The sequence below is a fragment of the Semicossyphus pulcher genome, unplaced genomic scaffold (assembly GCF_022749685.1).
Source record: "Semicossyphus pulcher isolate SPU_LCO1_2020_fin unplaced genomic scaffold, fSemPul1.0.p SCAF_26, whole genome shotgun sequence".
Lineage (NCBI taxonomy): Eukaryota > Metazoa > Chordata > Actinopteri > Labriformes > Labridae > Semicossyphus > Semicossyphus pulcher.
The window spans coordinates 4028175-4045000 of NW_027211700.1; the positions used below are offsets into that span (position 1 = coordinate 4028175).

Genomic DNA, 16826 nt, shown 5'->3' on the forward strand with positions numbered 1-16826 from the left:
GCTTTCTGAAGGGTGGACAGAGATGAGGGGAGACAGTTTATCAGCCAGGAGGAAAGCACCCTGAAGGACGGCCCAATCTGAAAGCACAAGAGAGCAGGCGGCAAAGGAGAGGGACGGAGACATATCTGATTAAAAGAAATAACAATGCACAGCTAATTCTAAAACTTAAGATGACAGTAATGTAAGTGAATCATCTATAAAATGTGTTAAAGGAGTTATTAATTACCAATATAACTTCAATAAGATATTCAGTTTACTATCATAAATGTAAGTTTCAATTCTTTATTCCAATAAAACGAAGGTGCCTCCGTGTACTAATGACAGAACAGAAAACAATCACAGCATAAAAGCATCCATCCATCCATCCATTATCTATACCGCTTATCCTGTTCAGGGTCGCGGGGGGCTGGAGCCTATCCCAGCTGCCATTGGGCAAAGGGCGGGGTACACCCTGGACTGGTTGCCAGTCAATCACAGGGCCGACACATAGAGACAGACAACCTTTCGCACTCACAGCCACACCTATGTGCAATTTAGAGTCAGCAATTAACCTTACTCCGCACAGAAAGGCCCACCTTGCCCAAGCTGTGGTTTGAACCAGTGACCTTTGAGCTGTGTGGCAACAGCAATAACCACTACACCAAGCCATCATAAAAGCACATATTTAGCTAAATAAAAAACTGAAGAACAACATACAACTTTGGATGTAAAAATAACAATAAATGACAAAACTAGATAATAAATAAGAACAGGAATAAGTTTAAGAAAAGTATTGTGAGCTTTATCTCTACTTTCTTGATCACACGAGTAACATGGCATATATTAGTTTACATCTGCCTCACACGGGGCAGCAAAGCAAGTTTTTCTTTAGTTCAAATGAAAGTGAAAGTATCCCTTCAACTGCCAACAGCTAAATGTGCTGCTCGACCCCCAAGGAGCGATTTCTACCCAGAAATAATCATGGCTCTCATCTTAAAGATACTTTTTTACTTGTATCTGTGTGCAGGTAAGTTTAGTCTTCAGTTGTGTTACAGATTGTGACGTTTTTGGGGAGTACGTGAACCCATACGACATGAATGAAATGGCTACTGTACTTAAATAAACTGTAATAACCTCTAATACTAGAGGTCGACCGATTGATCGTTTTGGACGATTAATCGGCCCCGATAGGACTTATTAAAAACTATAATCATCGGTGGATCTGGGCTCCGATAGTGGCCGGTGGCTGTGCAGCCTCAGGCGGGGTACATCGCGTGCATTCGCCTTTTTAATGGAGTCTCCATACGTGACATACAGGTAATGCAGGTACCTGGGATAATTAATTAGTTAACTTTATAACACAGCTTTATTCACAAATTATGATCATGATAAGGTTGTTGTTTATATTATTGCATTATTAATGAATTAGACTATCGCTAACTTTCACGTCTTTTCTGCCGAGCTCATGCTGCTGTCTCTGTTTAGCTCTGATAAGCAAGCTCTCTACAATTTGGCTAGCAGTGACTGCAAGCCTAGCACAAATAATGGGATCATATCTGATCATTTGAGGGGCACTTTTGCTGGAAATATAAGTCTGCGTGTGCAACTCCCGAGGATATTCTTAACAACAGTTAGAAAACCATGAAATGCCACTCGTACGTGGAGAGGTGAGACTACGGTCAAGCCAGCCGTGGTTCGCGTTTCCTTGGTCAAATCAGCCGCACCTTTTTGTCCACTGCGCAAATGCACTAACATTTACGGTAATCGTAATGAAATCGCTCCGAAGAGCTGCTGATAGTGAATTTTGGGCAGACTGCGGTCTCACAATCAGACCCATGAAACATACGATACTTTTACAGTAATTATTCCCGGTAATAAACTGAAGGTATCACGAAGGTACCCTTCCGGATTTCAAAGTAAAGGACACGTGAGTACTTTTACAGAGTACTTTTCGAGTAATACTTTGTCAAAATCCTTAACAGAGAACAAGATTAAGTATATTTCGCCCAACTTTGATGTGGAATAAAAACCTTATTTTCCATTAGTAGTCCAAGATTCATATACTGCTGAACTAAGTACTTCCTATTGTACTTGCATGAATAATATGGAGTTTATCGCTTTTTTGCCACTAATCCAGCCCAATATGAAGGTGATAAACTACGACTTCTATGGCAAGCCGTTTTAACATTTAATCGAACCACGCTCCTATCTGTAATTACATTTTAGATAGCCATAATAGCATTTCTCCTAGTCAAAATTGTATTCTCACTAGTCAGAATGGTAATTAAAGATACCCGCAATAACATTCTTACTAGTAGAAATTGTATTTCAAGATATCTACAACTTTGATTGTACTAGTCAAAACTAAATTTAAGATATCTAAAAATCCTTAAAAAGTATAAGTGGCCGTTTTAACATTTAATAGCTAGACTGGATATGTATTGCAGATATCTGTAATTCAATTCCTCCTAGTCAAAAAGAACATTTCAGATATCCACAATGACATTCTTCCTATCCACAATTGTCATTTCAGATATCCACAACGCCATTCTTCCTAGGACAAATGACGTCACTTTTGCCATTCATTTGTATTGGGCTTTCAATTTCAGATATCCACAATTACATTCTGGATATCTAGAATGAACATTCTGGATATCTGCAATAGAATTCTTACTAGGAAAAACTCCCATTTCAGATATCTTCAATCCAATTGTTACTAGTCATAATTTTCATTTCATAAAATGGCGTCCTGTCTACCCGTCAACAGATATCAACAATACTTTTATGGATATCTGCAATTGTATTGTTTCTAGTCATAATCCTAATCGTAGATATCTGAAATTACATTTTTACTAGTCATAATACGAATTGTGGATATCCATAATGACATTTTTACTAGTCACAATGTATTTTGGATATTCAAAATTACATTCTGGATATCTGGAATAGTTTTTCATTTTGGATATCTGAAATGAAAATTATGACTAGTAACAATTGGATTCTAGATATCCAGAATGTAATTGTGGATATCTGAAATTGAAAGCCCAATACACATGAATGGCAAAAGTGACGTCATTTGTCCTAGGAAGAATGTCATTGTGGATATCTGAAATGTTCTTTTTGACTAGGAGGAATTGAATTACAGATATCTGCAATACATATCCAGTCTAGCTATTAAATGTTAAAACGGCTTGCCATAGACTTCAGCAGTATATGAATCTTGGACTACTTATGGAAAATATTTTTTTTACTCCACATCAAAGTTGGGTGAAATATATGTACTCTTGTTCTCTGTTAAGGATTTTGACAAAGTATTACTCGAAAAGTAGACAGTAAAAGTACTTCATATTATGCATGCACGTAGTCTAGGGAGTACTAAGTTCAGAAGTGTGTGAATCTTGGACTACTTATGGAAAATAAGGTTTTTATTCCACATCAAAGTTGGGTGAAATATCCTTATTCTTGCTCTCTGTTAAGGATTTTGACACAGGATTACTCGAAAAGTACTCAGTAAAAGTACTTCACAGTAGTTATACAAGTAGTCTAGGAAGTACTTGGTTCAGCAGTATATGTATCTTGAGCTATTTATGGAAACAATGTTTTTTTGTTTTTTTTCTCACGTCGTCCTTTACTTTGAAATCCGGAAGGATACCTTCGTGATACCTTCAGTTTATTACCGGGAATAATTACTGTAAAAGTATCGTATGTTTCATAGGCCTGATCATAGACGTGTATATATGTCTATGGGTCTAATCGTGAGACCGCAGTCTGACCCAAATTCACTACCAGCAGCTCTTCAGAGCGGTTTCATTACGATTACCGTAAACGTTAGATCATTTGCGCAGTGGAAAAAAAGGTGCGGCTGATTTGAACAAGGAAACGCGAACCACGGCTGGCTTGACCGCAGTACTGTGAGAGGGGTGGGTGGGGGCTAAACCTTTGCTGTACCGGGGAACAGCTGACAAGTGGTACGTGCTTCATATAATATCTGAGTGCTTCAGTTTTATTTCACCCCTAAAAAGTTAGCTCTGGAATATAACGATACAAGACAGGCAGGCAGGGAGGAAAATAAATAATTTAACTGTTACGTACATTACTTACCAATTTGGCGTTCTCTCGTCTAATTAATCCAACCACGTAACGTCAACTGTCCATTCATGACATGAAATCCCACTTTTTATGATCCTCCTCACTCCGGTAATGTGCACAAAACCTAATAGTTTGTAAGAGTGGTATTTAAAAACGTAACGGGACGCGCAGCAGAAGTAACTCTGGCCTGACATACGCCTCGGAAGAGAGCATCGACATGTAAACAAATCCAACATATTTCCAACGATGTAATCCAGCAGAGCACACTTCAGAACGGGTTTATTAAAAACAGCGTTTGCATAAGGCTGCTGTAGGAGTAAAGCACGTCACGACGTCAACACAAACTGTTGTGAACAACAATGTGTAGGTAAAGTTAAAGGAAAAGTGAGAGAGACTGACGCAGGGGCGATACATTCGCGTTTTATATAAGACTCCTATGGTAACTTCTTTGATGCTACTTGAGTTGTTTCTGCTGAATTAGAGTTTCTATTTTTTTCTCCCAAATATATACCAGAAAGCTTCCGTGATGATAATAACCATTCATTTGTAACATTAGTAAAACTTTACTTTATCAGAAAGGTTTTATTAAACCAGCAACTTTAAGAAAACAACTTCTTCATCTATTTATACCATCTATCTATCTATATATATATGTTATCTATTTGATAGCCTATTTAGTTAATAGCTATATTGAATTGATTTACATGTTATTAGATGGCAGTTGGAGGAAACACAGTCCCTCTGTGGGACTATTTTGCTGAGGAAAGGCACAATGTGGGCACAACAATTTGCATTTGATGGTTATTTGCAGATGATATTTTCTTTACTACTTATTTTATTTATTTAGGTATTGATTACTCTTTGAGATTCATGTTCTGTTCCAGATTTATGTTTTTATTTTGTTATTTATTTGACTTAGACTTTCAGTTCAACAGTTATGTGTCAGGATCAAGTGGCAGCCTCCGGTGTTGAAAAATGAAGCCAATGCGGAAGTGCAAAAAACTGCAGTTCCTCGAGTGGCCACTTGAGGCTGGCTCCAGAAAACAAGAAATAACATTAAAGCAGGTGGGAAAATGCCCACTTTCACAGCAGAAATAAACATGTTTACAGCCTGGTACAAAAAACGGTTTTGTTATAAATAGCTAATTTTATTGTTCAAGATAGCTGTACGGGGGTGAATTTTTTTATAACACACTCGTTTTAATTATATTAAGCCTTAAATCATAGGGGCCGGATCACTTGATTGACAGGTGGATCCTGCTGGCTGTCTGCTAGACGTCAACACAGACACACAGTCACTGAGCTTAACTTCACCTGTTTGTGTTGTTGGAGACTTTTGTGGATTTTTTCATTCAAAGTTTGGACAAATAATCTCTCTGTGGGATTTATGGAACTTTATGGCTGTGCAAGAAGTCTGAGCTCCAGCTTTTCGGTGAGTTAAATGCTAGTGTTATTGTATTGAAATATTTTTAGCACTAAGTAGCAGGTATACTGTGCTTCCTTTAGCTGCTTGTTAGCCTGTGCAGTGTTTATTTATTTAATCGTCGGTCAGTAAATAGGAGTCAGGAGTTGCTGGCGTTTCCCCGGAGAGATTACAGCGGACCGTAGTGATGAAGAGACCGGTTCTTTTACGTTTCCCGTTACGTGTCGGCTCGCCGCTCTCTCACCGGGCGAGCGAGCAGCGAGTCCGCTTCTTCTTTAGTCTGATAACTAAACACCTGCAGTCAGTCACCGACAGAATTTCCTCCTGGGAAAGTCAAACCAGCTCATTCATGATTTATACAGTCTATGGATAATAACCGCTACGCTGAGGAGCATATAGCCTAGCTTCATAGCCGTAGCTGGCTGATTCATGCGGCCCGCCCATAGAGCTCAGCCATAGGCTGTAGCTCGGTCGCGCTCCGCCTCTTTGCCTGCCTCTGGATTAGCCGTCTCTGGCATTTCCAATATGGCGACCCCCAGCGGCGGCGCAATTCGGGCTTCCAAACGCTTCTTCAGAAACCAATGGGTGACGTCACTGAGACTACGTCCATTATTTATACAGTCTATGGTCAGGATATGTAATAAAGATAAAGATAGTAAATTTAAATTAGTTTCATTTTTTTCCGTGGGGTAGGGAAATTTTTCCTCGTACAAGCTATCGTTATTATATCGGCCTTTACAAATCCACTATCGGTCGACCTCTAATATCTACTGTACTTTATTAGGCTTATATTACACTGCACTGTACTATACTTTAAATGGTTAATGGATCGCGCTTGTATATGTAGACTATAATGAATATACTAAGATTAACTGTTCTGTACGATACTACTCCATAATGTATTGTAATGTACTTGACTTCACTCTTCTGTACTATATTATGGTACTGTTATACTTTACTGTACTGTACTACAGTGTACTTTACTGTACTGTGATATACTGCTTTATGCAGAACTATAACGTACTTTACTGTACTTAACTATAATATATATACTGCTGTTATATACAATACTAAATTGTGCTGTGATTTACTACATAATAAGATACTATAGTATACAACAATATTCTCTACTATACTGCATTTAACTTTCTGATACTGTATTATACTCTACTGCACTCAACTATACCACACTAAAGTGTACTGTAAAATATACTATATAAACTGGTATACAGCACTATACTTTAATATATAATATTTAGTAGTGGTATAAATTGTAATGAGCATATTAAACTATAAACACTGTACTTTTACTTTCTATTCTAAACATTTTCTGTATACTGGTTGATTCTCTGCCTCTCTCAGGTGTGCAGTGTGTCCATCAGGTGTCATGGCTGCCCTGTTGGTTCATTGATGAACACATCTCTTCGAATTCGAAGGGAACCATGGAGGCGAAGTACATCCACAGACGGGCTGTGCTGAAGTTTGGTCAGAAAGGAGACGCTCCTGTTTACCCAGATGCCCTCACTTTCCTGATCACCGGTAAGACCTGCAGCCTGAAGGAGAAACAGACTGAAAGCTTTTGGAGTCTAATGATTTTATTCTTCTGTGACAGGATCTAAGTTGGAACTGCGGCGATACTTAGAGGGAGTGGAAGAAGAGCAGATGGAGTGTGAGCTGCGTCGGTACAGCACACAGGGAATCCATGTTCGCTGGCCTGTGCGGGCAGCCCACGAGTACAACCGCTGGTTCACCTGCACCCTCAAACACACCGAGGGCCTGTTCACAGTCACCGCCTTCCTCAGACTACCGTCTGACCAACCCCCCTCAGGACAGCAGGAGTACCACAGCTGGCCTGTTATTGAGGACAGAGAGATACTCACTACAACAGGTAACAGGTTTAAACTTTGGATACAAATGATGGCAGTGCCCGCTTCTTGGGGTATTTTGGCTTCACTTTTATACAACCAGAGGAGGTGGGGACGCGTCGTCCATCTTTATATACAGTCATTGGTTTAAATACACACATGTACATATAACTATGAATAGATTTAAACATTCCTCGTGGAGAAGATGATCCGTTGCATTACAAAGATTTCATAAATTATATCATACCAGTCTTCTGTACATGTGGTGACAGGCTTAAGCCATTTAAGTACCTGGGATAGAGGGAGAGACAGAAGGAGAGAATAGAAATACAGATACTCTCTAATATAGAGCTGTTTATGTGATGGTGATATGAAGAAATCAAAAGAACACACATTATTCACCCTGTACAGACTTCTCCGATTCCCTGATGTCCCCTGATTGACTGTATCACAGTTTCATCCCTGAACTTAAATATACCTCTGTCTCATCTCTTTCCACAGTGACCATGGTCGCTAAAACTAAATCTCCGTCAGTGAAAGCCGGCCTGGGCTCCACACAAAATCTCCCCTGTCAGTTTGCTGTTGATCACAAAGCACCGAACGTCACCGTGGAGTGGTACTGGCAGCATCGTAAGGAGAGAGTCAAGCTCTTCAGCCACAACGGCCGGACAGGACAGACCCAGGGGAGCGGGGTCGGGATGAGGAGCTTAGAGGGCGGAGACGCTTCTCTCTCCATCCCCTCCACCAAGATGAGCAGTGAAGGGACCTACGCTTGTTCTGTGGCCGTGAAACCACTGTTCATCAAAATGGATATAAGTCTGCATATCGAAGGTTAGACGGAGTCGAAGACGAGATATGAGAATCAAATGTCTGGCTTCACTGATATTTTTGGCTTTTAATAATCTTATTTTTCAGCTGTATCTTACCACCTTCATCAGCTGATGTAGTTTAGCTTTCATAGATTGTCTCCAATATGCTAAGGGGGATTTTATTATTCTGTGTCTTCTTTAACACAATATTTGTGTAACACACCACACGAGTACACATACTCTCAGTCATGCATGGACTGTTTTATATTCCCTACGGGCACTAGAAAGGTTTGTTGCCTCTTCTTTGGAGTGAAGCACGCCCCTCTCTCTCTGAGGTTCCCAAGAAAATCAGTAGGAAAATGGCTGAAGCCAGAATAGAGAAAGGGGAGAGGGTTCAGGGACCTGGCAGGTTCCCTTTCCTCCTCATTTTATTAGGCCGGCAGCAGACAAGCCTCATATTAGTGAGCTTGTGAGCTCTGCACCATCTGGTAAACACCTCCCCACGGTACGAGTATGCCACCCTAGTAGATGGGGACTCATAGTCCTCACTATGGGTTCTGATGAGCCAATCCCTAGGAAGCCCTTTCAGGGGCCAGGCTGCCAATCTGAGCCCTGCTAGGAAAGGGTGGAACAGCGCCCCGCTCAACTGAGACAGCAGGTCCCTCCGTAGTGGGAGCTCCCATGGCATCCCGTCCAGGAGAGGCGGGATCGCCAAGAACCATGCCATGTGGGGCCAAAGAGGAGCCACCAGAATGAACCCTCCAAAGCTGAGGCTGGAGGACAGTGAAATGGGGAAGGCATAAAGCAGACCCCGACCCACAGGTGTGCCAGTGCATCCAACCCCAGAGGCGGACTTTTGCACTACAGGGAAAAGAAGAGTTGGCAGTGTACCAACTCTCTGGAAGCGAACAGGTCCACTGTTGCCCTGCTGAAGCGACCCCAGATCCCCAGAGCCTTCACTTCCCTCGTTGTGGGCCCCCTCCTGACATGATATCTGCTGACATGTTCAGCAGCCCTGGTACATGCACAGCCCTGAGCGAGAGGAAGCGGAGGTGAGCCCTCAACCACATTCAGGTTGACAGTAGCCTGGCGGGGGAGACCAGGTCCCCCTGCCTGTTGATATATGCCGCCATTGCCGTGCTGTCAGTCCGGCAAAACCACCAGCTTGCTCTTGTGGGAGCCCTGTGGAAAGAGGCCCAAGCCCAACTGGCCAGTTGGACAGGCCGCATGTACAGGAGGGACAGGGGGACTATCTGTACCATGGCTGCCCTTAAGCACATGAGGGGAAGGCATAGCCGCCTCCTGGGATGGCTGAAGCTTGCTCTTTTTGTGATTCAAGTGCAGGCCCAGGCTCCGAATGTGCTCTAAGAAAGAGGCCACGTGACACTGCCGTTGTTCTACTGAAGCTGCACTGAACAGCCAATTGTCCAGATGGCGGCTCGACAGGGAGTTGAGTGGTTTGCCATTACGGGACCTCACCAGGCGCGTTGGCCTGGTCTGTATCGTGTTTTGCTTTCCCTACTGGGCTTTTCAACTGAGCGAGGTAGCTGACCCCCAGCAATACACTCAGGGAACTCTGGCGTATGACCGCCAAGGATTTCCACTGGAGGCAGAGAGACGCCAGCCCCACGTGAAGTTAAAGTGTTTAACTCGCTGTTAGGCTGTCAGGGCCAGCGCTCAACATGGGACCCCCCCGGATGCGTTTGCTTGCGAGGACTGCAGTTAACGTCAGAGGAAAATCACAACAGTTCAAATATGGTGAATAAAAGCAACAACAAAGCTATTGAAATTGCCGTGAACATAACATTATATTTTATTGTCCTCTCTCCTCAGTGGCTCCCCGTGTCTCCCTCAACATCGGACCCACTCTCTCCCTGCAGGAGGGCAGGGTGAAGAGGGTGATTTGTGATGCTGAGAGTTACTACCCTCTGGATGTGGAGATATTTTGGTACGATCAGGACCTGTCGGCGTCAGGGTCTGCTCTGACTCGTCTCCCCAAGGTGCTCAAGAACGTCGGGTTGTCCAGCCACGGACACAACACGGACATGACCTACTCGCTGTCGGCATTCTTATACCTCAAGGCCTCGCTCAAGGACTCAGGGAGACAGTTTACCTGCAGCGTCTCCCATCAGTCCCTGAGAGTGCCAATCAAAAAGAGCTTCATCCTGACTGTTGAAGGTGAGAGTGCACTGTAGTACTGAGAGCCACCACACAGGGGCAGCAGAGGAACACGTCTGATCTCTAATGTGTTCTCTGTGCTCAGAGCCCAGCAGATGGATGTTTTACCTCACTGTTGGCTTCTTTCTGGTCGCACTGGTGTTCTTCCTGAAGAAGATGCTGCCTTACCTGCTCTTAGGTGAGTGTGGACATATAAGTTATAAAGGAATAGGACTTGTTAACATGGTCATTGTGAGTAGTTTGACTTAATTAGGGGTCAAATTGGAGCCACCTGACCCCTGAACCAGATTGTTTTTGTTCTACTTTTTCTTTTTAGCCTTAATTTTTACATTTTCCTCGATTAAAGTGTTCATGCTGCAAAATATGCGAGACAAAAATACATCAAAATCAGCTGGTTGGTTTACAAAATCCAGCCGCTACTCAGGTACTTGAAATGACTTTCTTTGACCTTGAGATGGTGCTGTAACTATCGAGTTTATGTTTTTGCAATTATATCAATTAAGTCAAAATTCTTCTTTCTCAAAATCTCTTAATTTACGTACAGCAGTTATCTTCTGCTAAAAATATTAGGTTTAGCAACATTGTTATCCTGTTCTTTGAGAAATACTCCTCTTTGAGGTAATTGTCCCAAAACTCATTAAGAATCATCTGCAGAAGACAAATTCTGTTATGTCAATGCGCTTTGAACTAATACATTTTGAAACCTGTGACTTTAAGTTCTATTTTAAGTAACCCTAAATTAAAAAAGGCCTTTATTTTGTTCAGTTTAGACTTTTTGGATTGAGAGAGAACAATAAAGAATGTATATAAAGCAGGGTTAACTCAAAGAAAAAAGTTAGAACACTGCAAAATGTAACTGAAACAGAATAAAATAATAATTTATCCTTTTTTCATACAGATTTTGAATCAAAAACAGTATAAAAACATGAGTAAATATTTAGACCTTAAAACTTTCTTGTTTTTTTGTAAATATGAGCTCATTTTGCACATTTTATGTACTTTTTACATCTGTTTTGAACTGGTGTAGAGGTATCAGTCTAACTGCTTCAACCATGACATGACAATGCCATATCTTCAGTAACCTCTGTGTTTATTTTAATTCGACACATGACGTGTTCATGTCTAAAGACTGATTCTCTTTTCTTTTCCCCACAGCAAGAAGAAAATACTTGCCGGTAAGATGATAAAAAACAACCGTTAATCTCTTGATGTAACCATGAACATCAGTTCAAACCAGTATTTAATCTCTGTGTGCATGTATGTGCGTGTATGTGTGTGTGTGTGTGTGTGTGTGTGTGTGTGTTTTCTGAGCAGGTGAAGCCATACTGAGCATCCTCCAAAGACCAAGCAGAGAAGCTGGAAGAAGGAGGATTTGGGTTTCTATGAAACTGAATGTGTTTCACTTGATGCTGAAGAAGATGATTGGTCTCTGAGACTTTAATAGTTAAAATAAAATGAGTGCTTAAAGGTGCCATGTAGAGATTATGAAGCACTTAGGAGGAATCATTCTACATGTGGGTCACTGTGATGTGTTTGTGTTATACTTGTGCACGACGTTGTACATGCACAAGTGACAGTTGACAGGCGGCATGGTTCCTGCTGCCGCTGTCACGCTCCTCCAGGGATCGACAGGTGGCGGTAATGTGCTAACAGCAAAGTGATGCTCCGACAGAAGCAGAGAAGAAGACGACTTTAAGGAAACATAATTAATGTAAAAAAAATTTGGAGGAAGGAACTCATTTCTTAGACCTCAAAGATAAAGCCAATGGGCTTTGCTGAGAAACACTGAATGTAACTTTTATGATTTATACACAAACTCAGGCGCAGCAATAATCCTGAAATGTGAAGAAAACTGCTGATTTGTTGTCGAACAATGGAATGATCAGGATAATGATCTTCTATTAGCATAATTAACAAAGTACTAGATGAATGGATTAAGATTTGTAGGAAAATACTTTAGATAATGAAATATCATTGTATTACAGTGTTTTGAGAATTTATGTTATTTAATTACACCTGGTGTACATATTTTGTATTATACTGCTTTTTTTAATATCTTAGAGTCTATTTTCTATTGTCTGATTCTGCGTAAGTTCACTGACAGTAGACGTACTACAGTTAAATAGCTTTTTACTTATTTTTATTCTACTTCTGTGCTCATTGTTCTCCTACTTGGAAATAAACTGCAGCAGGTTTTTAAATTATGTTTGGCAACATGAGTGAAATTTAAAAGTTGAAGAAATAAAACATCTTTGATTGTCTGAAATGTTCTGTTGGTTCAGTCTCATTTCTCTTGAATCATTACGGCAGCAGACAGCTTCGTTACAACTTTTATTGTTGTAAGTAATATTGTAAATTAACTTCTGAAAATGTCATCTGTTAGTAAGGTTTTATTGATTCAGGTGAATCCTTATGTGTCTGCTTTCTTTTTTGTGGATGTCCCACTCTGTCAGCTTTCTGAAGGGAGGACAGAGATGAGGGGAGACAGTTTATCAGCCAGGAGGAAAGCACCCTGAAGGATGGCCCAATCTGAAAGCACAAGAGAGCAGGCGGCAAAGGAGAGGGAAGGAGAACTATTTAATTGATTAAAAGAAATAACAATGCACAGCTAATTCTAAAACTTAAGATGACAGTAATATAAGTGTATCATCTATAAAATGTGTTAAAGGAGTTATTAATTATCAATATAACTAAAATAAGATATTCAGTTTACTATCAAAAATTCAAGTTTCAATTCTTTATTTCAATAAAACTTGGTTGTTAGGAATTTGCCTCCGTGTACTCATGACACAACAGAAAACAATCACAGCATAAGAGCACATATTAAGCAAAATTAAAAACTGAAGAACAACATAAAACTTTGAATGTGGAAATGACAAACGACAAAACTAGATAATAAATAAGAACAGGAATAAAAGCAACAAATCCTCAGATATGAGAAGTTAAAATATAGATTAGAATATTATGACTGTAAATGATTACTTGGTTATTGCAATAATTGACCATTATCCTGACTTTGAAAAACAGCTATCAAAAATCTGCTTTAACACTGATTTTCTTATCTGTAATAATGTTAACTTAACATACTACTGTTAACATGTCCTAAAATGTTAAATTGATAACAGAACAGAACTCACTTCAACTTTGGGCTACACAACATTGTTGATGATGAAAAGGATAGCTTAAAAATGAAAAGAATTTGTATTAAATATAACGCGTATTTCGTATATATACTGAGAGAATATTTTAATAACTTTTAGGTGCAAACTGCTTCATATCACACAATAACTTCCCTTTGCTCATCACCAATGCCATAGCTGCCCAATCTAGCTAAATGCAGGTTAGCTAGTTTGCTAATTTAGGCCGGTTTTAAGTTTACATTCATGAGCTGTCAGGCAGCGTGTTGGTCATATCTACTACATTAAACCACAAATACTACACAATACCCTAATCAGACTAAACAAACAAATAAAGTCTGTCTATAATCCCCTTTACAGCGGCATGTCAACGGATTCGTATAAAGCTCGTCCGCATCAACGTGTGAAAATATAAGAGGGACCGGAAGATCTCAGGTGTTCTGGCTTCTCCACAGCGCCACCGCAGGACCAAGTCAGTACTGCAGGTGTGCCAAATCGTGTAAACACGGAACCACAAGCTAAATATGTTCACTCCGCGGTTAAGTTTTGCTAAATGGTTCGTTTAAGTGCTGCAAAAAGGAATGTGAGCTTCATCTTCACTTTCTAGATCACACGAGTAACGAGTAATGGCATGTATTAGTATTATTATGAACAGCGAACATAGAGTTTAATAAATAGGGATTTAACCACACGGAAGTCATGAAAACTTTCAGAGTATCATAATATATTTGGGTGCATTTAAAATGTTTTGTAGGTGACATATTATCCGCCTAACATGTGATCCGGGGGACTGCCAAGCAAGTTTTTTTTTCGTGCAAATGAAAGTGAAAGTATCCCTTCAACTGCCAACAGCTAAATGTGCTGCTCGACCCACAAGGAGCGATTTCTACCCAGAAATAATCATGGATCTCATCTTAAAGACACTTTTTTACTTGTCTCTGTGTGCAGGTAAGTTTAGTCTTCAGCTGTGTTACAGATTTTGACGTTTTGGCAGCTTCTATAGCCTATGTGCTAGTGAACCCAATACTGAATGAAATGGCTACTGTACTGAAATAAACTAATACTTTACTATATTACGCTATATTGCACTGTACTATACTTTAAATGGTCAATGCACCGCACTTATACTTGTGTCTTACGACCACTCAAAGTGCTTATAAATACTGCATGCCTTTTACTCCATTCCCAGGAACAGCCTATTTACTGTGTAATACTGTACTTCAATGTAATTTACCTCGCTGTACTGTACTGTAATATACTATTCTATGTTAAACTAAACTATTGTAATACATTATGCCACACTTTACTGTACTGTACTACACTGTACTGTGATATACGACTGTGTATTAAACTGTACTATACTGTTGTATTATCTAAAGTCCTGTAATAAACTATACTTAATTTAGCTTTACACGTTACTTTACTAGATACTACACTTGACTGTATTGAATATACTATAATTTACTGTTCTGTACTATATCTAATATACCATACTAAACTATACTGTACAATATACTATACTATATTGTTATACAATGCTGTACTATAATATATATTAGTTGTGGTATAAGTTCTAATGACCGTACTAAACTATATTGTTTTTATACTACTCTGTACTTTTACTTTCTATTCTAAACATTTACTGTATACTGGTCGATTCTCTGCCTCTCTCAGGTGTGCAGTGTGTCCATCAGGTGTCATGGCTGCCCTGTCAGTTCATTGATGAACGCGTCTCTTTGAATTCGGAGGGACACGTCGAGACGCAGCACGTCAACAGACAGGCTCTGCTGCAGTTTGGTCAGAAGGGAGACGCTCCTGTTTACCCAGATGCCCTCACTTTCCTGATCACCGGTAAGACCTGCAGCCTGAAGGAGAAACAGACTGAAAGCTTTTGGAGTCTAATGATTTTTTTCTTCTGTTATAGGATCTAAGTTGGACCTGCGGCGATACTTAGAGGGAGAGGAAGCTGAGCAGATGGAGTGTGAGCTGCGTCGGTACAGCACACAGGGAATCCACGTCCGCTGGCCGGTCCAGGCAGCCCACGAGTACAACCGCTGGTTCACCTGCACCCTCAAACACACTAAGGGCCTGTTCACAGTCACCGCCTTCCTCAGACACCCGTCTGACCAACCCCCCTCAGGAGAGGAGGACTACCGCAGCTGGCCTGCTATTGAGGACAGAGAGATACTCACTACAACAGGTAACATCAACTTACTTATAGACCATCTTCCTTTTAACAGGCAGAAACCTTGAGCAGAACCGCACTCATTGGCAAACAAACATGTGCCGCAACTGGAAATATGAGTAGTGTTACCAGACAGGATGAAAGTGGGACAGAAAGAGAGAGCTGGATAGAGACAGACAAACGGACAGGGAGACGTACACAAAGCAACACAAATAGCAGAAACTCTCTAATAGAGCACTTTTTATGTGATGGTGATATGAAGAAATCTAGAACAGTCACCCTGTACAGACTTTTCCGATTCCCTGATGTCCCCCGATTGACTGTATCACAGTTTAATTCCAGAACTTAAATATACCTCTGTCTCATCTCTTTCCACAGTTGCCATGGTCACTAAAACTAAATCTCCATCAGTGAAAGCCGGCCTGGGCTCCGAACAAAAGCTCCACTTTCAGTTTGCTGTTGACCACAAAGGTCCGGACTTCACCCTGGAGTGGTACTGGCAGCATCGTGGAGAGAGAGTCAAGCTCTTCAGCCACAACAGCCGCACAGGACAGACCCAAGGGAGCGGGGTCGGGATGAGGAGCTTAGCGGGCGGAGACGCTTCTCTCTCCATCCCCTTCACCAAGATGAGCAATGAAGGGACCTACGCTTGTTCTGTGGCCGTGAATCCACTGTTCATCAAGATGGATATAAGTCTGCATATCGAAGGTTAGACGGAGTCGAAGACGAGATACACTGTCACACTTTTTATAATCTTATTTTTCAACTGTATCTTACACCCTTCATCAGCTGATGTAGTTTAGCTGTCATAGATTGTTTCCTCTATGCTCACTGAAATTTGGTATTTTAAAACTGGTCCCTGTTTTTGGACATCTTGGGGCAAAGGCAACCAAAAGACTATAAGGACTTGAGTCCACTAACGGCATTTTTTACGCTGGCAGCGCCTATTTTCTATACAAAACCAATGCAGTTCAGTGTTTTTAGTGCTCAGCGTAAAAGCTGTTTTTTGGCGCTCTCAGTTGAAAATAGTTCAACTTTTGGAACACCGCTACGCTCGTCAATGTCACTTCTCCCTTACCAACCAATCAAAATCAAGAAGGGGTGGGACTTCTGATATCAACTTTGTCAACAACAATGGCGAGGAGAAGTTAATCCTTTAGT

At 40.8% G+C, this 16826-nt stretch overlaps 2 protein-coding genes across 3 annotated transcripts in view; both read left to right on the forward strand.

The window, feature by feature from the left end:
- Positions 1-6837: 6837 nt before the first annotated feature.
- LOC138604542 (tapasin-related protein-like) lies at positions 6838-12573 on the forward strand (the record flags this gene model as incomplete). Its single annotated transcript, XM_069676473.1, has 7 exons — positions 6838-7030; positions 7104-7379; positions 7858-8187; positions 9999-10343; positions 10429-10521; positions 11499-11518; positions 11658-12573. Coding segments are annotated over 7 exons (1272 nt in total), but the record flags the coding sequence as incomplete, so codon positions are not given.
- Positions 12574-14317: 1744 nt separating this feature from the next.
- dhrs13b.2 (dehydrogenase/reductase (SDR family) member 13b.2) overlaps positions 14318-16826 on the forward strand; it is a 5661-nt gene continuing 3152 nt past the window's right edge. For both annotated transcript variants that reach the window (XM_069676655.1, XM_069676656.1), the window contains exons 1-4: positions 14318-14428; positions 15155-15331; positions 15405-15680; positions 16044-16373. In XM_069676655.1, coding sequence (XP_069532756.1) covers positions 14383-14428; positions 15155-15331; positions 15405-15680; positions 16044-16373 — 829 coding nt within the window. In that variant the 5' untranslated portion in view covers positions 14318-14382. The remainder of the gene's footprint in view (positions 14429-15154; positions 15332-15404; positions 15681-16043; positions 16374-16826) is intronic.